The sequence below is a fragment of the Phyllobates terribilis genome, unplaced genomic scaffold (assembly GCF_046119375.1).
Source record: "Phyllobates terribilis strain yellow unplaced genomic scaffold, ASM4611937v1 Scaffold_4__5_contigs__length_816908805, whole genome shotgun sequence".
Lineage (NCBI taxonomy): Eukaryota > Metazoa > Chordata > Amphibia > Anura > Dendrobatidae > Phyllobates > Phyllobates terribilis.
This window is the reverse complement of record NW_027362764.1, coordinates 402,561,806-402,584,895: the sequence shown is the minus strand read 5'-3', so window position 1 is coordinate 402,584,895 and position 23,090 is coordinate 402,561,806. Positions and strand designations below refer to the sequence as shown.

The following is a 23,090-nucleotide window of genomic DNA, read 5'->3' as shown; positions in this document are numbered from 1 at the left end:
GTGCGGTTGGCCACAGTTTTGTGCACTTCAGAAAAAAAGGACACCGCTAAACAGAGGCCAGACGGAGTCCAGAGTAACTCTGCTGCCTCATTACAGTGAATGGATCCCGCAGGGGTTTCATCTGAATTACATCACTTGGAAATTTAGATGGAAACACCGATGTAAGTGCTCAGCCTAGAGCGCCGGATGAATGTTATGTAAAATGTTCCCAATAAAAGCTTCAACTCAGTCCTCAAAAAAAGCTAGTCCCCACTCAGGTCCATCATCTGTTAAAAATATAAGGGACTTCCAAGTTACTGATAGCAGAAAGGCTCTGGAAAAGCGAAATGGCCCTTGCCCCCCAAAAGAAATTCAGAAAATGTTGTGCTCCCAAATCCAAATGCCTATTCTACAATAATTTGTTCTCCAATTGTCAAATAGCGCTCCGTCCCCCCAGATCTCGCCGTATGGCTGAGCGGTACGATACAGCCACATATGGGGTATTGCCACTTTTAGAAGAAATTGTGTGACACATTTTGGCACCATTTTTACCCATTGCCCTGTGTGAAAATGTAAAATCTGAGGGTAAAACATTTTTTTGTAGTAAAAATATAATTATGTTTTCTTCACTGCCCAATGGTATAAATTAAAAAATTAAAAAATACTCACTACTTCCCTAGATGAATTCCTTGTGAGGTGTAGTTTACAAAATGGGGTCACTTGTGGGGGTTTCTGCTGTTTCGGCCTGTCAGCGACTCTTCAAATGTGACATGGTGTCTGCAACCTATCCCAGCCAGCATAGCGCTCCTTTCTCTTCCGAACCCTGCCGTACACCAAAGCAGTGGTTTTCCCCCACATATGGGGTATCGGCGTACTCAGGAGAAATTGCACAACAAATTTCATGGTGCAATTTATCCTGTTACCCTTATGATAATGCAAAATGAGGGAATGAAAAACATTTTTTGTGGGAAAAATGTGAAAATTTTATTTTTATGGCTCAATATTATAAACTTCTGTGAAGCAGCTGGGGGTGCAAGGTGCTCACCACACATCTAGATAAGTTCCTTAAGGGGTCTAGTTTCCAAAATGGTGTCACTTATGGGGGGTTTCCACTGTTTAGGCCCATCAGGGGCTCCCCAAATGCAACATGGCGTCTGCTAATTATTCAAACAAATTTTACATTCAAAAAGTAAAATGGCGCTCCTTCCCTTTCAAACCCTGCCGTGCGCCCAAACAGTGGTTTGCCTCCACATATGGGGTATCGGCGTGTTCAGGAGAAATTGCACAACAAATTTCATGGTGCAATTTATCCTATTACCCTTATGATAATGCAAAGTTAAGGGATGAAAAACGTTTTTGTGGGAAAAATGTGAAAATTTTATTTTTACAGCTGATTATTATAAACTTCTGTGAAGCACCTTGGGGTTCAAGGTGCTCACCACACATCTAGATAAGTTCCCTAAGGGGTCTAGTTTCCAAAGTGGTGTCACTTGTGGGGGGTTTCTAAATTTGTGGATCTAAATGAGCAGCTGGCAATACTGAGATCCACTGACAACATGGAAAGGAGTCTGCTGCTCACTGAGCAGCAGCTCACTGGGGTAGATGTGGGGGAGGGTGGTAGTCGGGAGCTGCAGGACAGTGAGGTCGCTAGTTGGGTGACAGTTAGAAGGGGTGGTAGAGGGAAGAGTGCCAGGGAGGCTAGTCCTGATCTGGCACACCCCAATAAGTTTGCAAAGTTGGCAGATGAGGGGAGTGACGGTACAGGGGTAGCACTACTGCAGCAAGGCATGTCCCCTGAAAGCCAGAGGAGTGTCAGCTCCAGTAAAGTGGGAAATAGGAGAGTAGGGCAGGCCAGGCAGGTGCTGGTAGTGGGGGACTCAATTATTAGAGGAACAGATAGGGCAATCTGTCACAAAGACAGGGATCGTCAAACAGTGTGCTGCCTACCTGGCGCTCGAGTCTGGCACATCGCTGATCGGGTTGACAGATTACTGGGAGGGGCTGGTGAGGACCCAGCGGTCATGGTGCACATTGGCACAAATAACAAAGTTAGAGGTAGATGGAAGGTCCTTACAGATGATTTTAGGGAATTAGGCTGCAAGCTGAAAGCAAGGACCTCCAAGGTGGTATTCTCTGAAATACTACGTGTACCACGTGCCACGCCAGAGAGGCAACGGGAGATTAGGGAGATAAATAAGTGGCTCAAGAACTGGTGTAGGAAGGAGGGATTTGGGTTCCTGGAGAACTGGGCCGACTTCTCAGTTGGCTACAGACTCTACGCTAGGGACCGGCTGCACCTTAATGGGGAGGGTGCAGCTGTGCTGGGGGGAGAAAATGGCTAGAAGGTTGGAGGAGTGTTTAAACTAGGGATTGGGGGGGAGGGTATTCATTTTATAGGTGGGGAAGATAGTGCAGATAGTGACCTAGGCACAAATAAAGAAATTGGGGGTGGGGTTAGAACAGTCAATAAAGTAAGAAGGAATAGAGGTACAGAGAGATACATAAAGTGCATGTACACTAATGCCAGAAGCCTCACCAACAAAATGGAGGAATTAGAATTAATTTTGTTGGAAAATAATTATGACATGGTAGGGATATCTGAGACGTGGCTGGGCGAGAGCCATGACTGGGCAGTTAATTTACAGGGCTATAGTCTGTTCAGAAATGACCGTACAAACAAGCGAGGGGGGTGTGTGTTTATATGTAAAATCATCCTTAAAACCTGTCTTGCGGGAGGATATATGTGAATCTAATGAAAATGTAGAGTCCTTGTGGATGGAGATAAGGGGAGGGGGAAAAAATAATAAAATACTGATAGGAGTTTGTTATAAGTCTCCAAAAATAATGGAAGTAGCGGAGACTATCTTCGTAAAGCAAATAGATGAAGCAGCGACTCAAGGAGAAGTCATTATTATGGGAGACTTCAACTACCCTGAAATATATTGGGGGACAGAAACATGTAGTTCAAGCAAAGGAAATAGGTTTTTGACAACTATGAGAGACAATTACCTTTCACAACTGGTTCAGGACCCAACAAGAAGGGGGGCACTGCTAGACCTAATATTAACCAATAGGCCAGACCGCATATCAAATATACGAGTTGGGGGTCACTTGGGTAATAGTGATCACAAAATAATACGTTTTCATGTAACCTTTAATAAGATGTGTAGTAGAGGGGTTACAAGGACACTAAACTTCAGGAAGGCTAATTTCCAACGGTTAAGAGATGATCTTAGTGCAATAAACTGGGACGATATCCTGAGACATAAAACTACACAAAGCAAATGGGAGACATTTATTAACATCCTGAATAGGACCTGTGTACAATATATACCCTATGGGAATAAACTTGCTAGAAATAGGAGGAAACCACTATGGCTAAATAGAGCTGTAAGGGGCGCAATAAGTGACAAAAAGAAAGCATTTAGAGAACTAAAGCAAGTAGGTAGTGATGAGGCATTAAATAAATATAGAAAATTAAATAAATTATGTAAAAACCAAATCAAGGCAGCAAAGATTGAGGCAGAGAGAATCATTGCCAGAGAAAGTAAAAATAACCCCAAAATATTCTTTAACTACATAAATGGTAAAAAACTAAAAAATGATAGTGTTGGCCCCCTTAAAAATAGTCTGGGTGAAATGGTGGATGAGGATAAGGAAAAAGCCAATATGCTAAATGATTTTTTTTCAACCGTATTTACACAAGAAAATCGCATGACAGAAAACATGATTAGTGATAACAAAAATTCTCCAGTAAATGTCACTTGCTTAACCCAGCAGGAAGTACGGCGGCGTCTAAAAATCACTAAAGTTGACAAATCCCCGGGACTGGATGGGATACACCCGCGAGTACTGCAGGAATTAAGTAACGTCATAGATAGACCAGTATTTTTAATCTTTAAAGATTCCATAATAACAGGGTCTGTACCACAGGACTGGCGTATAGCAAATGTGGTGCCAATATTCAAAAAGGGGACAAAAACCGAACTTGGAAATTATAGGCCGGTAAGCTTAACCTCTACTGTGGGTAAAATCCTGGAGGGTTTCCTAAGAGATGCTATACTAGAGTATCTGAAGAAGAATAACCTCATGACCCAATATCAACATGGGTTTACGAGGGACCGTTCCTGTCAAACTAATCTGATCAGTTTTTATGAGGAGGCAAGTTCTGGACTGGACCAAGGAAATGCAGTGGATGTTGTGTATATGGACTTTTCAAAAGCTTTTGATACGGTTACACACAAAAGGTTGATACATAAAATGAAAACAATGGGGATAGCGGAAAATATATGTATGTGGGTTAAGAATTGTCTCAGTGATAGGAAACAAAGGGTGGTTATTAATGGAAAACACTCAGACTGGGTCTCAGTTAACAGTGGGGTACCATAGGGGTCAGTATTGGGCCCCCTTCTTTTTAACATATTTATTAATGACATTGTAGGGGGCATACAGAGTAATATTTCAATATTTGCAGATGACACTAAACTCTGCAGGGTAATCAATACAGAGGAGGACAATTTTATATTACAGGGGGATCTATGTAAACTAGAAGCTTGAGCTGATAAATGGCAAATGAGCTTTAATGGGGATAAATGTAAGGTAATGCACTTGGGCAGAGGAAATGAAATGTATAATTATATGCTTAATTGTAAAACACTGGGCAAAACTGTAACTGAAAAAGACCTGGGTGTATTGGTGGACGACAAGCTCACGTTTAGTGGCCAGTGTCAGGCTGCTGCTGCAAAGGCAAATAAAATAATGGGATGCATTAAAAGAGGCATAGATGCTCATGAGGAGAGCATAATTTTACCTCTATACAAGTCATTAGTGCGACCACACTTAGAATACTGTGTACAGTTCTGGTCTCCGGTGTATAAGAAAGACATAACTGAACTAGAGCGGGTGCAGAGAAGAGCGACCAAGGTTATTAGAGGACTGGGGGGTCTGCAATACCAAGACAGGTTATTACACTTGGGGTTATTTACTGTGGAAAAAAAGAAGGCTTAGGGGTGATCTTATTACTATGTACAAGTATATGAGGGGACAGTACAAAGACCTTTCTACTGATCTTTTTACTCTGAGGCCTGAGACGGGGACAAGGGGGCATCTTCTATGTCTGGAGGAAAGAAGGTTTAAACATAATCACAGACGGGGATTCTTTACTGTAAGAGCAGTGAGACTATGGAACTCTCTGCCGCATGATGTTGTAATGAGTGATTCACTGTTAAAATTTAAGAAGGGCGTGGATGCCTTTCTTGAAAAGTATAATATTACAGGTTATAAATACTAGATTCCTTGATAGGGCGTTGATCCAGGGAACTAGTCTGATTGTCGTATGGAGTCGGGAAGGAATTTTTTTCCCCAATGTGGAGCTTAGTGTTTGCCACATGGTTTTTTTTGTCTTCCTCTGGATCAACAAGTTAGGCTATGGGTTGGACTAGATGGACTTAGTCTTCCTTCAACCTTAAAAACTATGTTACTATGTTTCCACTGTTTAGGCACATCAGGGGCTCTCCAAACGCAACATGGCGTCTGCTAATTATTCAAACACATTTTACATTCAAAAAGTCTAATGGCGCTCCTTCCCTTCCGAACCCTGCAGTGCGCCCAAACAGTGGTTTTCCCTCACATATGGTGTATCAGCGTGCTCAAGAGAAATTGCACAAAAAAATTTGGGGTCCATTTTTTCCTGTTACCCCTGTGAAAATAAAAAAAATTGGGTCTAAAGTAACATTTTTGTGAAAAAAGTTAAATGTTAATTTTTTTCTTCCACATTCCAAAAATTCCTGTGAAGCACCAGAAGGGTTAATAAAGTTCTTGAATGTGGTTTTGAGTACCTTGAGGGGTGCAGTTTTTAGAATGGTGTCACTTTTGGGTATTTTCTGTCATAAAGACCCCTCAAAATGACTTCAAATATGATGTGGTCCCTAAAAAAATGTTTTTGTAAATTTTGTTGGAAAAATGAGAAATCACTGGTCAACTTTTAACCCTTAAAGCTCCCTAACCAAAAAAGATTTTGGTTCCAAATTGTGCTGATGTAAAGTAGTCATGTGGGAAATGTTATTTATTAACTATTTGTGTGACATATCTCTCTGATTTAAGGGCATGAAAATTGAAAGTTTGAAAATTGCAAAATTTTCGCCAAATTTCCAATTTTTTCACAAATAAACGCAAGTGATATCGAAGAAATTTTACCACTATCATGAAGTACAATATGTCACGAAAAAACATTCTCAGAATCAGGGGGATCCGTTGAAGCATTCCAGAGTAATTACTTCATAAAGTGACAGTGGTCAGAATTGAAAAAATTGGCCCGGTCACGAAGGCAAAAATAGGCTCTAGAGCGAAGTGGTTAAAAACAGGAAGAAAAATTATTGTTGTTCAATTTCATGCACAATGTCCTAGCGTTATTGGACACATTGTTAAGTCACTCAACCCATTCACATTACACAAGTTTCATGAAGGATGGGTCGTTAATGTTACAATCTGACGGATTACCAGCCAGTGTAAATACACCTTAAGAAAACCTGGCAGAACGTGTTAGGTTATCATTAAAAGATATGAAGCATTCAAATCCATGGGCTGGGTGTGTATGTCATAAACTCAAAATTCCTAATGTGTATATCTGAAAATAGGTTTTATAAACAAGACAAGCCCTTTATAATTATAAAATCTATCCTGTTCATGATGCTTAACCCTTTTGGCTAGTTCCACACACAGAGGATTTTGTACAGTTTTCAATGTGGTTTTGATTCCCAAAAAAGCATATTTTTCATCAAATCTGCATAAATTATCAGTACAAGAGAATATAAGAAACTTGTCATATATCATATCAGAGTAATCTGCTTCTTTCTCAACTTATGAGCAGTTTCTTCCTCTACTGCTTCCAGACCACTTCAATTGAAACTCACCATCCACTCTGAAAAAGATCAACTCCTACAAAAGTCCATGGAGATGGAAGTGGGAGGAGGAGTGAGGAGAGGCACTGACACAGGCAGCGAAATCCCTGCTGAAAAATTTCTAGCAAGTAACTTACCTCATCCTCACTGCTAGGTTCACAGCTACACTGCTCAGTACTGCTGTATAGCATCCTCCAAATAGATGTTGCTTTTGTCTGTGTGCTACTAAAGAAAAAGCCGGAAGCCCTCTATTTCTGTGTAATGTGTATGGGACACATCACAGCAGCTGGCCTCCACCCACTAGGTCAGAAAGAACTGAAAATTAGAGATAGACCCTGAAAACGGAAAAATTGGGGAAAATGCAGAATACAAGTCTTAAAATAGTCAGAAATAATGTTATTCCTGTTATATATACACAAATGACAGCTTATTCTGAAGTCACCTGAAATTATGATAGATACACATTAACATTGCAAAGTTACTTTTTTCAGTCAAATTTTATTTTAAATTCAAATTATAAAGTTATGCTTATTACACTTGTACTTAAGAAAATGAATCATAAAGACAGCAATTTTACTGGTTGTAAAGTCTGATGTTTGCCTGAACTAACTAACTGAATTAAAATTCTCCTAAAAAACATCTACTTTGATTTTGAAAGTAAATGTGCTTAACTTTTATTTTAAATATACATATTTTGAAAAACATTAACGCTAATAAAGGATATATTAATAATATTCATGAATATAATTTTTGTTATTCATCTTCTCATGACATCAGATCTCTAAATGATCACATCACATATCTACTAAAATTACAGTATTGTATTAATCAAACTACTAAACCTAACATGCTGAAATTTGTATGTACACACTATTAAAGGGTTATCCTTATTAATGTGTATTTTCAGATAGTGCTTGTGAATACAAGCAATTTTTCAATTTACTAAATAAAATTTTCAGCAGTTCTTGAGATATTAACAATTTCTCAACACAGAACATGCGCAGTGTTTACATGCTTTTTTCTATTGAGCTTTTAAGCACTGTTTTGAAACTGACCCGGATCCCTGGAGAGCACTGTTAAATTCTAATCCCAACCAGCTTCAGCACAGTGCTTAAAAAAGCTAGACAGCAGCAGTGGTCGGTCTCCTAGGCAATGAGCTGTAAAATAGAAAAATATATATCTCAAGAGCGGCTGCAAATTTTAATAAGCAGTAAACTGCAAAAGTACTTAGAAGATAGAAACAGGAGATATCTGAAATATGATTGTGTTCACTCCCCATAAACTTAAATTATTCTTTGTTTATATATTGATATTTATATTTTTAGATTGTATTTTCTTTAGAAATTATACAAACTGAACTCTTTAATTATATGTATTTTTGCATGACTTTTGTTTGAAAGAACAGCTATTTTTCATCTTCCTCTCCATCTTCATCACTGAAACTACACTGTGGACAGCAGGGACTCTTGTTTTCATCTACGTTGGTAGTATAGATATGTCCTGCATCACACCTGTGCCATAATTGTTGCCTCAGCAGCTCTGTGTCATATATGACTGTTTTTTCCTTTACTACATTGATGAGATCCATATGTACTGGAAACTTTTGCAGGTGGGCATGTAATTCATCCAACTGCACGGTGCGTTCTTCTGAATACATCTCATTGATCAGTAATTTTATTTTTTGAATAGATATCTCTGGCATATTCTGCTCAATGAATGTAGCCTCTACTACTAGGGCCATTCGGAATAGTTCATAGTATTTCTCTAAAATGTCATACTTGCTTGTAGCGTTAACAATAGCTTGAGAAAGAATAGGAATATCATTAAGTATTCTGATCAGAATCTTAGGGCTCTTTTTTACCCTATTTTGTATTGCTCCTAGTTTTTGCCAGAATGTTACTTTCTCAGCTACTAACATCAGTGAACGTAGAGTTAAGTTGCCTTCTTGCAACTGTTGCACTGTCTTATCTAGTTGTGGAAAGTTACACAATTCAGTCTCATTTTCACTGAGAAACATTTCCAAATTATTAATCCATTTGTAACTGATCCTTTCTTTAACCTTCTCTAAATCAGACAGTGTTTGCTTGATCAAATTGCCATATCGTAAACTTTTTCTGATGGGTTTCAGACATTTCGGACAAGACTTCAGTTTAATAATTTGGTCTTCCTCTTTTCTAACCATCCATTCCGAAAACTTTATCACTTCAAAAAAATGAGGGCAGTCCATGAGTTGAACAAAGCGGGCATCAGATTTTGCTTCATTTTGGAAGACCAATTCTTGAACTTCATCAGCATCACAAACTCTGCATTTCTTGGGGCATGGCTCTCCGCAAAATCCAATGCATGGGTGACCACATTTAAGATTTTTCCTGCAAGGTTCATCACATGCCTCTCTGTCACAAGGCTCCCAACACAATTTTGTACACCTTTTATGCTTGCACCTCCACCCACAAGGCTTTGTGCAAGGAGCACATGGTTCACTGCATTTCTGAAGGCATTTTCCATGAAAACATGAATTTTCACAAGAACGGTTACAAAAGCATCTAGTGTTACACTTTTCTGCACACTTATGTGAACAGTAAAGTGGAATGCCACAAGCATTTCCACATGTTAAGTGAAAGCCTCGTGTATCGCAGCTGTTGCAATTTCCAGGGCAGTTGTGTCCACAATTTAATTTTTCTTCACATTTCACATGACATTTTAATGTGGTGCCAGCCAACTCAACTTCTGTCTTCATAAAACACAATGCTTTAACAGTGTGACCACATTCCAGTGTAACTGTTACCTTTTCAGGACATTTTTTGGTACAGACGTGACCACATAATCGGACACACTTGTGACCACACTGTAATATCTTAATGCATGGCCCTTTGCAACAGAATTGTTGTGGATCCATTGAACATGGAACATCCTGAATGTGTCCACATAAAGGAATTTCTTTTGGCACAATCTCTTCACATTTACCACAAGGGTCACCGCACAACTTTCTGCACTTGTGTCCATTTTCACAGACACTTTTTGTACAAGGCTTTCTGCATACAACATTTTCATGCTGCTGATCATAAGGGTGACACAAAAGAGGACAAACATGGCCACAGTTTAATCTAAATTGACAAGGAATCTTGCATCCACCCTCAGGAACATCAGCAAAGTCTGATGATTTAGACACATAAGTTGCTGTATCAGGATGGTTGACACATTGGAGCTTTAACGCTTTACCAATAAGATCATTTTCATCTAATACATCATTAATTGCACTCCAAAGGGGGACTTTGGATAATAATTCCATATTCCCTATACAAAATAATCCTTTCTTGGCTCTTGATAAAGCAACACATACCCGGTTTGGAATTTTAAGAAAACCAACATTACCAGCCAAGTTACTTCTTACCAGTGAGAGGATGATAATTTCATTTTCCTCTCCTTGGTATTTATCAACCACACATACCCTGACACCCTGAAACTGAGCTTTGGGCATCATTTTCTGCAAACAATGAAGCTGCCCAGAATAAGTAGTGAGTATTGTTATCTGAGATGGAGAGTAGCCTTGTTGTATGAAATAGAGGCAAAGTGACTTCACAAAAGCAGCTTCATGGACATTCTGATGACTCTTGCCTTCCTTAATATGTTCCTCAAGGTGGTTGTGGTGCACGAAGAAGAGACTGTGACAAACACCCTAGTAGATAAAATCAGAGAGGAGTAGATTATAATAACATACAGTTGTGGCCAAACGTTTTAAGACTGAAGCAGCAAACTTTGTGAAAACCAAAATTCGTATCAATATTTTTAGATCTGCAGATGTTTCTTTGGTTACTGGTTATAAGCACTTCTTAAGTTTTTAAACTTTTACTGACAAAAAGACGCAATATTTCCCGTCTTGACGTTTATTTTTTAACTCTTCTACAATTCACCCTGGCATGCTGCATATCAGCTTTTGAGCCAAAATCCCGACTAATGTTAACCCATTAATGCCTAATCAGTTCTTGAAGTTTATCACTATTTCTGAGTTTTTGTTTGTCCACCAATTTTTGAAGATTGAGAAGAAGTTCTGAAGAGTTTCAGAGTTTCCTAGCTAAGGCCCCAAAATGTCAGCGTTTTGTTCACTAAGCCACATAGTTATCACTTTTGCCTTGTGACATAGTGCTCCATCATGCTGGAAAAAGCATTGTTTTTCACCAAATTGCTAATGATCGTTGACAGAAGTTACTCTTGGAGGATGTTTAGATACCATTCTTTATTCATCGCAGTGTTTTTTGGGCAAAATTGTGAGTGATCCCACTCCCTTGGATTAAAAGCAACTCCAACATGAATGTTCTCGGGATGTTTTACTGTTGGCATGACACAGAACTCATGGTAGCCCTTTTCTTCTAAGGACAGTCATTGTTCCAGACATCCCAAATAGTCTGAAGAGGGTTTCATTAGACAAAATAACTTAACGAGAAGATCAGGAACTAGACGCAGAGTACTGAGGTAAAGCTGTTTTCTCTGATGAAGCCCCCTTCAGATTGGTTGGTCCATCTGGAAGAATGATTTGAGAAGAAAAGATGAGTGTTACTATAAGTCCTGTGTCATGCCAACAATAAAGCATAATGGGACCATAAAGGGGTGGGGTTGCATTTCACCCAAAGGAATGGGTTCACTCACAAGTGTAAACCAAAATCTGTGTCAGTCTCAAAACTTTTGACTAAGAATTTACAGGTCATACAACGCTGTATTACAAACTGTAATTTTTAACATAACAAAGTGACATTATCATTGGAAGAAGACTGTATCTGTGGAGATAAATGCAAACCCATACCATCCTAACGCTTTATATAAAGAATAGTTTATTAGTATCAATCTCAGTATTAGGGCAGGGTCACATGACCATAGATTCTCTCATCCGAGAGAATCGAGTCGATTATTCTAATGACACTCCAATCAAACTCTGACCCGAGTTTGGTCAGAGTTTAAGCATAGTGTGATCCAATTCTCTTGGATGCAAGAATCAGAGCACACTGTGAGGAGAAGATGGAGAACAAAATTTCTCCATCTTCTCCAATGTGTTAGTCATTCGAGTGCAGCCTGATGTTTTCCACGCACCCATAGACTTGAATGGGTGAGTGTCTTCCAATTTCAGAGAGAAATCACAGCATGCTGTGATTTTATTCACAGACAGATTCTGACAGTGAAACAAATTTATCTTCAGCACTGCCCAATTGAATAACATTGGACTGATTGCTATCCAATAAAAAGTCGGATAGCATTCATCCAATTTATACGCTCATGTAATCCTGGCCTTGTAGTTTCGGTAAAAACATCAAAAATGACTTCTATACAGTATAATGGATTAACTGGCTTTCACAAGGAAGTACTGGGTATATTTATAAAAATATATAAGATAGTTTAAAAGTAAAATTGCCCAAAAAATTCTAAAGTTAGCTATACACTTTAGACACAAGTCAATCTAATGTGTAAAAAAAAATAAAGTGGAAAACCCCCTTAAGCATAAAGTATGTCTAACTTATGAGATTTCTAAAATAATTATGAGTTTTCTATATACCTAATGCTCTACCACTTCTATTACAATATTTTACCTTTATGTTTTCATAGGTTAGCACTGAAGCATGGTTCTCCAGCTTGTCATAAATGTGAGGCGTTAGCAGCTGAGCAATTTCTGGTCTCATGCGATGCTGAAAATGAGAAGGCATAACAGTGTCACTAAGAGTACTTTCACTATTAAATAATGAAGTTCACAGGTAGCTACACTCCATCACAAAGCTAATGCAATAGTTCTAATAGACCATCTGCAATTTTGAATTTTTTTTCCTTTTTTCAAATGTCAAATACTCAAATTGAAATCTCCCTTCCCAGGATCTTAACAAGGTGTGTTTGTGAAACCTATTGTAAATAAGTATATAAAATCAAACACACAGTCATGTAATAGCAGGGCTGGCGTCACCACCCGAAGCATCCGGGCATGTGCCGGGGCCCTGAGCAAGCGGGGGGCCCCACTCGTTGTCGGGGACACCGGCACGCTATGGGGCCAGTGAGTCGGAGGAAACTGGTGCCAGTGCCCATGAGTGGGCCCCACCCCGCTTGCTCAGGGCCCTGGCACTAGCAATACTATTACTTACCTCTCCATGTTCCTCCGCAGCTCTGGTGTCTTCCGTGTCTTGTGACTTTGTGACGTCTCCAGGCAGATGACGTAACTACAGAGCGCCCTCTGCACTGAGCAGTCACAGTGCACAGAGCCAGAAGGTGATGAAGAGACATGATGTGCGGGTGGCCAGCAAGGAGAGGTATTTGATTTTTTTTTATGTATGGAGCATTATATGGGGCCCATACTGCATGGAGCAATATTTGGGGCCCATTCTGTATGAAGCATTTTATGGGGCCTATACTGTATGGAGCTATATATGGGGACCATTCTGTATAGAGCATTATATGGAGCCCATAGATATGGGTCCATTCTGTATGGAGCATTATATGGGGCCCATACTGTATGGAGTAATATATAAGGCCCACACTGTATGGAGCTATATATGGGGCCCATACTGTATGGAGCTATATATGGGGCCCATACTGTATGGAGCTATATATGGGGCCCATTCTGTATAGAGCATTATATGGAGCCCATAGATATGGGCCCATTCTGTATGGAGCATTATATGGGGCCCATACTGTATGGAGTAATATATAAGGCCCATTCTGTATGGAGCATTATATGGGGCCCATTCTGTATAGCGCATTATATAGGGCCCATTGTGTGTGGAGCTTTATATGGGACCCATTTTCTGTATGGATTATTATACGAGACCCATTATTCTGTATGGAGCATTATATGAGGTCCATTATTCAGTATGAAGCATTATACGGGGTCCAATATTCTGTATGAAGCATTATATAAGGCCCGTTATTCTGTATGGAACATTTTATGGGGCCCATTGTTTTGAATGGAGCATTATTTGGGGCCCATTATTCTGTATGGAGCAATATATGGAGTCCATTATTCTGTATGGAGTATTATATGAGGCTTATTATTCAGTATGGAGCCATATATGAGGTCCATTTTGTATGGAGGCCCGCGACACCAGAACCACCACCCCTATGTGGGGCCATTATTCTGTATGGAGGAGTATGTGGGGCCATTATTCTGTATGGAGGGCTATGTGGGACCAATAATACTGTATGGAGGACTATGTGATGCCATTATTCTGTATGGAGGACTATGTGGGGCACATTATTCTATATGGAGGACTATGGGGGGCCCATTATTCTGTATGGAGGACTATGTGGGGCCCATTATTTTGTATGGAGGACTATGTGTGGCTATTATTCTGCATGGAGCACTATATGGGGCTATTATTCAGTATGGAGGACTATGTGAGGCCATTATTCTTATGGAGCACTATGTGGTGCTATTATTCTCTATGGAGGACTATGTGGTGCCCATTATTCTGTATGGAGGACTATGTGGGGCCCATTATTCTGTATGGAGGACTATGTGGGGCCATTATACTGTATGGAGGACTATGGGGGGCCCATTATTCTGTATGGAGGACTTTGTGGAGCCCATTATACTGTATGATGGTTGGCCCACAACTTTGTCCAAGTATTTCATTTTGTCCCTCTGTGTGTTTGAGTTTTATATCCCTGGTAATTTATAAACATACAACGTGCACCTCGAGACCATACTGCATGCTGTAGTCGTAAACCTACATTTAGCTACTTGGCAACATATCATTTTGGGTTATGTAATTTATGTTGCATTTTTATTGAAAGAGGTGATACTTAAAATAAAAAAATGATAAAAAAGTTTAAGGTTTTGCATCTATCTGGTCAGTTGAATTTAATAATCGTAGGCGCCATAATAATAATACTAGCTGTTGTCGCAAATTACTTTCTGTGCGTGTCACTAAGTAGCAATTTAGTTTTTCAGTGTCAAGCTATTTTTGTTAAGGGGGACAATTTGAAGAAAAAAAATCAACCAGCCCCCACCCCCAAAAAAAAATGAAAAAACGTTTACAGAGACACACGCTTTTTTTTTGCATACCTATTTAAATATTCCAGTTTGGCAACAGAACACACCACACAACTATACTGTGGTTTGTTGCAGTGCTTTTAGGCAGTGTTCCTACTTCCTGTCATTTGTTTTTATGTGGTCCTTTGTGGACAGGGAATATTAATTTGCTATTACCCAAAATTTGCAAACAAATTATAAAAGGAAATCGAGACATTTAACTGTACAGTCTGTTTTACCACAGGTTTAAATTGTCAAATCAGAGACACACCCCACCCTATTGTTGAATTATCCTTTTTAATCAACGTGTGAACCTTTCCTAACATTTATAGTTAATTTCATATATTACCTGGGTTGGCTAAGTGTGGTAGGTGCAGCAGGGGTATATACACTATTAAACTATAACTTTTAATCTAGATAATCATAAAATTCATACAAATACTTATTACTTAAAAGTACATATGTAAGATAGTACATATGTAAGATAGTATACAACTGTCTCCAATTCAGAGCAAACGTGGAGTTTGATATTGCACTATTCTTCAATACTGGATGGGTGAACAACCAAGCGTGATCACTATAGTGGTGGAGTATAGGATCAGACGGTCAATTGGTCATACATCCCAAAAAGATCGAATTGTTCAGTTCAAGTGGACATAAAGTAGATAGTGTGGTACCCAAAGGGCGCCTATCAAAATTGGGACAGAAATGATAATTATTCACAAATCTGAGTACCAAAAATTGAGTGTTCATGTGGTGTCTGTTCTTAATGCACTCAGTAACTCAGACAATCATGTTTGGGTAAATCACAATGGTGAATTCACAGCATATGGAAAGAGTTAATATAATCATGGAACGTCCTCACCCATTGATGATGGAGTGGTAGTGGTGTGGCAACAGCGGTGCTTCAGGGGGTATCCTGCAGATATCCTAGATAATGCAACTGGTTCTGCCCTTATAAATTCCCTGTATGGTCTGCACTGACCTGAAACCCCTTTGCTCCTGCCCCTACAAGGGCAGTCCACAGCTAGTTACTGTAACAATTGGCCTTGAACTCTCCCTTTATGCTTACTGTGTGTCCCAACGCATTTCTTCCAGGAGTCATCAGGGGACATATATGCATGGAGCAGTAGGAGTCTATACTGTTGTGCTAAAAAGAGCCAATTCTGTCTCCACTATCTCTGAGCGACGTGTGGTAACAAAGTTTTTGATATGAATTAAACATTATACTTGTGTCAAAAACGTAAAACCAAAACGTGACATGGGCAACGACCATAGAAGTGTAATACCAAAAAAACATAGCACGAAAAAAAAGTGGGTACTTCTAGTAGCATTAACATGACTGGCACTGCTGGATGCAATTGTCACGTCAGTAGTACTACCAAAAGCAGTTCACAATTGGCCTCCATTGCCTCTGGCAAATATATTAGTAGGGAGGAAGCTGAAGGCGTAGTGGAATATCTGTTATACCACTCTTCCCAATCACAGCAGGATGATGTAGCCTCTGACAGTGACATCATCAGCTGGAGTTAGTGTTCTGCTCAGTCTACCTTCTCTGCAGCCATAACACTTGTTATACAGAATTTGATAAACAGTCAGACTTTATTCTTGGATGACTAGGGGCTGCAAGAGATGGAGCCAGGCTGTATTGTTCGATCTGCAAGTCTTAGCGTTAGGGGCACCAGAGGTGGTAGAAGTCCTCCAAATCAGGTTGTGCTGTCCAGCCAATTCTCTGCAAAAGCTCACAGCCATTACAGGAACATACACCTGATGTAATATGTCTTGATTCATTAATTATATATTGAAGTGATGGTTGCACCGTATTTGTTGTCCTTTGCTGCCTTCTACTGGCCATTGTTATTATATTTTCTCATGTATTGCAGCTGTAAACTCCCATCATGCCTATCTCTCTCTGTAACTCCTCCTATCTTCTTTCCTCACATCCTTTCTTTTTGTTCAGTGCCATCTTGGCAGAAAGATGCATCAGAGCTGGAGAAAGGATTCTCTTGTTACCTCTATCCTCAAATCTTCTACCTAATCCTCATCAGGGCCACCATCAGGGCATTACTGCCCTTACTGGCATATGGGGCCCCATGAGCAGAGGGGCTTAGTGAGCAGAGGGGCCCCCCTTCATTCTGCTTCTGCTCACTGGGTCCCAGCGAACTGAAGTTGCATTTTATTTTTTATGTCGGCATCTGTGCTGCGAGCTGTCTCTCAGGGGGCGGCACAATCCTCCTGCACAGTTATACTCCTGAAGCAGGATCGGTGTGCTGCCCCTGGGAGATAGCACTCAGTGCTGCAGTGCATTCAGGCTGCTCAGGAGCAGTCCAGACATAGGATATGACCATTCACCCCAGCCTGCAGTCAGCAGCGGAGCCAGGAGCCGAGCAGCCAATCCCTCCCCTCCAGCAGTGTCACAGCCAACAGACTGTGGAGGGGTGGGACAAAACAGAGGGGTGGAGCCACAGACAACCAGGGAGAAGGAGACAGAAGGAAAGAAAGAAAAGAGCGGGAGATAGAAAAGATGGAAGAAGTGAGAGAGGTATGAGATAAGAGAGAGACATGAGACAGAAGAGACACAGGTGAGGGGTTTGTATATTAGACATTGGCCATCTCTTACCTGACTTTCCCCCTGTTTTCCTGCACTGTCCTCCCTCTTGTCTGGCTGCAGTATATTGGCAATGCATGCCAGTACTGCTTGTTATTTATGATAAACTGAATGTATTATTGTGTGTTCTTTTCTATTGGCTGCAGCCTATGATATTATAGGCTGTAAGAAAAGGACGTAACCAGTGGTGGGATTCAGCCGGGTCTGTCCAGTTCGGGGCAACCGATTGCTCAAATTGCAGCACGTTCCCCAAACCGGCAAGAAGCGGTGCTCGAATCTGGCTCTGTGTGCTGCCTATGTCACTGGATGTGCGTCCTCAGACGCACATTCAGTTGAAATTTATTGCGGTGCAGGAAAACGGTTGCCACCAGCCAATCAGAGGCTGGCAGCTGACGAGAAGGCCGGTTTCACACGACTGTATATTTCCGGTACCGGAGATATCCGTGTCCGTGTGTGGCAACCGTGTGCCGAATCAGGATCACACATACCGGTGCTTGGAAATCAGTGTACAGTTCGCACTGTTCCCAAGCGCTGGGTGCTGAACACCGCCCTCATCATGGTTCCCTGCCAGTGCTGCGATAAGCATCAGCAGGGACAATGATGAGGGTAGTAGTGTCTGTTCTCGCAGTGTCCACCTGTAAAAATAAGAATAAAATAAAAAATCCTTTTACTCACCTGTCCTGAGTGTCCCCCACTGTAATCCATGCGACCGCTCAGCAGAGGAGCCGGGGAGAATGACTCCTGCAGCAAGCGAGCCCCAGACCTCTGCTGAGCAGAGGAGCGGTGTCCTGTCACTCACTGAGCGCAGCTCTGGTGCCGCTCGCTGCAGGAGTCATTCTTCCCAGCTCCTCTGCTGAGCGGGAGGGGAAGGAGTGAGGGGCAAAACTGAGCAGATCCAATCCCACCTTCCTCAGATATTTTCTAAAAATGCTGGTGAATTGGTACCTTGATAGAAATGTCCTATCCTCGTGATATAATAGGGGACCACTTGAATTCCCCTCAAGCCTCTTGAAATGCTCGAAGGTTTTTAAAGGGCACATTTCTGACCCCCGCACCACTCTCAACCATAATTTCTTCCCTCTTCCCAGCTGGTCTGTTTTAGATTGCCTTAATCAAAATTCCACTCCTTCCTTTGTTGCCAACACGTCCCTTGCTAGGCTCCCCCTACCTTCCTTCTTAGATGGGGCTACAAACTCGTAGAGCCCCAAAAAAGGCCCGGGAGAAAGCTAGACGGAAGAGCGTTATCTCATACTTTGAGCTGCAAATTTCTAACAGTTCTTTTCCCAAACGTTCCAGGAGTTTGAAAGACACCAGGCATCGACCATCCCTTTGCACCAGCCCCCGACGAAACCCCTTTACCGTCTGTTTTACTAGGGGATTCTTTGTCGAGTCTCTAAGTCCACTGGTCCTAAAGCCAAATCCCACACCCGCGATTATCCGATTTACCTTGGTGACTGACCACCCCTCCCGAGCTCCTTCGCTTAACCATAGGAGCAGCAAGCCTACCTGATCATCTTGGACAAAGCTTTACCTATACCCTTTTTCCGACCCTCCCTCAGCCCCCAGGCTGTCTGATATGCCTTCCATGTGTTAAGGTATATGGATGATTTAAATAGAGGTTGGGCTGCATGAATGCCAATTTCCATAAGTGTTGCAGGTACTCAAGCCCCTTCTGCTCTGCTTCCGTCGGGGCCACAGACCGAAAGTGATCCCACTGAAAACGAGAAAGGGCGTAAGTGATCACATTTTTTTTCGCCTGGTATGTGTGAGGCCGTTATACAGGCATTTATCAATAAACATTCCAATACCAGTTGCCTTAATACCCTTATTACTGGTGGGGAAGATGCAGACAAATTATTAACTGCCATTAATACCCCCATGTTATCGCAGCGAAAACAAATCCGTTTGTTGCGCAGCTGCTGGCCCCACAGTGTTACCATTACCATGATTGGGAAAATTTTGAGGAATGCTATGTTTTTTACTAGCCCTGTCTCCTTCCAATTGTCTGGCTACTCCCCTGCACACCATTGGCCCCTGAAATAGGCGCCAGACTCCGTGCTACCTGTCACGTCCGTGAACAGTTCTAAATCGACAATGTCCGTCACCTCCTCCATTATCAATGAACGCCCATTATACCCTTCGAGGAATGTAGCCGGCACCGTCAAGTCCTCTTTATGTTCTTTTGACAATCTGATGTAGTGATGTGGGACCCTTACTCCTGCCATTGCCCCTGCCAACCTTCAGGAGAAGATGCGTCCCATGGGTATCACCCTGCATGCAAATTTCAGCTTGACTAATAACGATTGTGTCTCCCTCAATGTCATTTTTTTAAGTCGCCTAGCCCTTGCCACTTCAGCCCTTAGCGCCACCACTTTTTCCTCTGGTAACCGGAGTTCCCACTTCTCAGAGTCAATGACAATCCCCAGGAAACAAATTTGCGCGGCTGGGCCTTCAGTTTTTCCGGGTGCTAAGGGGACCCCGAATAACGCCACCACCCACTCCATGGTGTGCAATGTCGATTCACATCGCGATGGGTTCTTTGGACCAAAACACAAAAAGTCATCAGGGTAATGAATAATTGGTGCCCCCCCCAGACACGTCCTTGACAACCCATTCAAGGAAGCAATTGAATGCCTCAAATAAGGAGCAGGAAATGGAACAACCCATGGGCAAGCAGCGATCTATATAGTATGCACCTTCCCAAAAGCAACCCAATAGTCGAACACTATCCGGGTGTACCAGCAGTAACCTGAACGCCCCTTCAATATCTGTCTTGGCCATCAGCGTACCCTTACCTAATTTTTTTTGACCCACCTGACCGCTTCGTCAAAGGAGGTATAGACTACCAAGCTTAATTCCGCGGCGATGCCGTCATTCACTGAGCTACCACAATAGATGGTGGCTTAATCTAAATTTATTAGGTTCTTTTTTGGGGACGACACAGAGTGGGGACACCACTACGTTTTCTAATGGTAACTCCCTGAATGGTCCTGCCATTCTGCCTAATGACACCTCCTTTTTAACTTTACCGTAACTAATGCCGGGTACTGGTAGGCTGATTGTAGGTTTCTATTGGTAACGGCGACCTCGGCTGCGAGAGAAGGGATCTTGAAACCCACCTCAAAGCCTGCCTCCAGCAGCTCCGCTATTTCCCTGTCTGGGAACCTATTTAGGAAGGGCAGCATTTTTGCTAGTTTCACCGGTGTCACTCCTTTGGGAATAGCCAGGAGTGGCCCCCCTTTTTCCTTTTTTAAAACATTTATCTGCTCACGTGTGAGGACCCATTACAGAAGGAGGAGGCGTGCCTGTATTTGCAGTTGTCAGCGAATTTGCACCGGCTGTGATTGAACTGCCAGCATAATCCTGACCTCTGCCCACTCGCTTGTCCCTTATCTCTACCTCTGCTTCCGTGGCCGGATGACCCGGCCCCACCTGGAAAGGGATGCCAGAACCTCGCCAGCATTAAATTTCTCTAATGGCAGAAGGGAAAATATTTCTACATACTCATCCTTCCAAATTTGCTCTTTTACCTCCTTCTTTAAATGTGCACCCAGGGGACCATCGTAGCAGACGTAAACCTTGCCCCGTGCCTTATCATCCAGGTGAATCTTATCCTTTTTTTCTTTTGTGGTATGTTCAGACACCAGTGCCGGACTTGTCGTACCTGGCTGCGGATCCCCTTCTACCCGCCCTACCCCCTCGCTCCTTACTACCTCGTCTCCCAATGAGATCCAGGCTGACGCCAGAGCTGGTGGCAGATTGTGTGCCTCCAGAGAGGCTACGCAATTTTTTAGGACAGTCAGCATGTTTTGTATACCCGCCCTTTCCGGGTTCCCGCCTCCCCTTACTACCAGATCTACCTCTCCTGCCATCTGACTGTGCCCCACGCCCTGCGACATTAGTATGGGTAGAAACGGACACGACAAAGAGTTATACTCACTGGGTCGCTTGGGTGGTCCCGCCACGCCGGCCGGAAATTCCGCATTCAGTCGTCCTTCCCAGTGGCACGGTGTTGTCCATCCTGGTGTTCGTGATGCGGTGACGGCATCCCTCGCCGCGGTTGAAGGGGGAGGGGGAGGAAACTCCCCAGTGACGAACATGCTGGGCAAGCCCTGGGTATGTCTTGGGGGCAGAGTGGGACTAGAAGGGAGGGGGGCACTGTGGGGGCTGCAAAGACCGGCATGTGTCTGGCAGGCAAGGTGGCCAGCGAGGGGGCCACGGGGAAAAAAAAAAGCACCGTGCCCTGTTCCTTCACGGCTGGGCGTGCGAGGCTGCCCGGCAAACGTCACACCACTGTGGCCCGCCGGTGCCTGAGTGCTCCAGGCCGCATCCTTATCGTGCGGCGCAGGCCCCGCCCACCCGGTAGGCAGAGGCCTGTTCTCAGCTGCAGCCTTGGGCCCTGGGGCTCACCGACTGCTTACTCACGGCGCGGCCCCGGGATTTTGTGGGGGGCCTTGGAGGGACTCTACGGGACCGAGGGGAACCCAAGGAGGGGTTGGGTGCAGGATCACCGTGGGCTCGGGGGATTGGGGGAGAATGGGATGTTGGGGGCTTCATGGATGGGCTCTCCTGCCAGTGCCTAGGCCTCGGAGCCTAGTTGGAGACAATCTCACCGGCAGCCTCGAGCGACTGGGACGTAGTACCCTTGATGATGCATTTCCTGGTCCTCCACTGACGATCCTGACCACTTGTTCCACCAGCCAGCCAGAGGGATCCTCCGTAGCCACCGTCTGCAGGGCCTCAAGAAGCTGCTCCGCCGATATGGTCCAGGTAAGACTTGTGTCGTGTCGTGAAAATGGGAAGAAAGACCAGGCCACTCCCCCCGGTGGCCTTATTAGCTGCCCCCACCTGACCCCACCTTCTCTATACCTGTCCCCACCTATGCTGCATCCCCGTCATGCCGGCTTCCGCCCTATTGCTTTAGGCCAATTGCTCCAGCCTTTTCTTACACAAAGGTTTAAGGGAAAAAAGTTATTGGGAGGCTTTTTTAAAGAGGTGGTCCGAAGGCAAAGTCCTTTTCTTCCTAAGGCCAGGGCCACATTAATATATAGCATCCGATGCAAGAGCATACAGATTGCATATGCATGTCATATGGATGTCATACAGATGATAGGTGAGAAAAAAAAAATCGCACACACGCATAGCACTCGCATGACATACTGTACGTTGAAACATATGGCTTCCACTCGTCCAACTTTACAGGAACAACATCGGAGCTATTTTGTATGTGCTAATGTGCGTGAACCCTTAATGTGTGATTAGTGTGGACGTGGTGCAGAAGTGGAGTTTTTCTAAGAGTGGGTGGTGGGACTGTGGAAGGTTCGAGGGGTGGAGGCGGAACTGGGGTGGAGGCTAAAAGGGGCCCGAAAATTTTGTCAGTATGGGCAGCCCTGATCCTCATCCCTTCATCTTCCCTAAACATATCAACATTATCATTTTCATCCACTGCATTTCCCTTCCAGGATCATCCACTTGCAGTTGGTCAGGCTAGAGTACAGAGGATAGTAACCTATCTACCATTGCTTTTACTGAGATCTGTGGTCACATCTTTCAGACACATCTCACCTACGTACATCGATGGCAGAATACAGGGCAAACCTTG

At 42.8% G+C, this 23,090-nt stretch overlaps 1 protein-coding gene across 2 annotated transcripts in view; it reads right to left on the bottom strand.

Moving 5' to 3' along the window:
- Positions 1-7,421: 7,421 nt before the first annotated feature.
- Positions 7,422-23,090, bottom strand: part of LOC141265440 (NFX1-type zinc finger-containing protein 1-like) — a 200,661-nt gene continuing 184,992 nt past the window's right edge. For both annotated transcript variants that reach the window (XM_073678549.1, XM_073678550.1), the window contains exons 20-21: positions 12,455-12,550; positions 7,422-10,554 (exon numbers count right to left, since the gene is read on the bottom strand). In XM_073678549.1, coding sequence (XP_073534650.1) covers positions 8,284-10,554; positions 12,455-12,550 — 2,367 coding nt within the window. In that variant the 3' untranslated portion in view covers positions 7,422-8,283. The remainder of the gene's footprint in view (positions 10,555-12,454; positions 12,551-23,090) is intronic.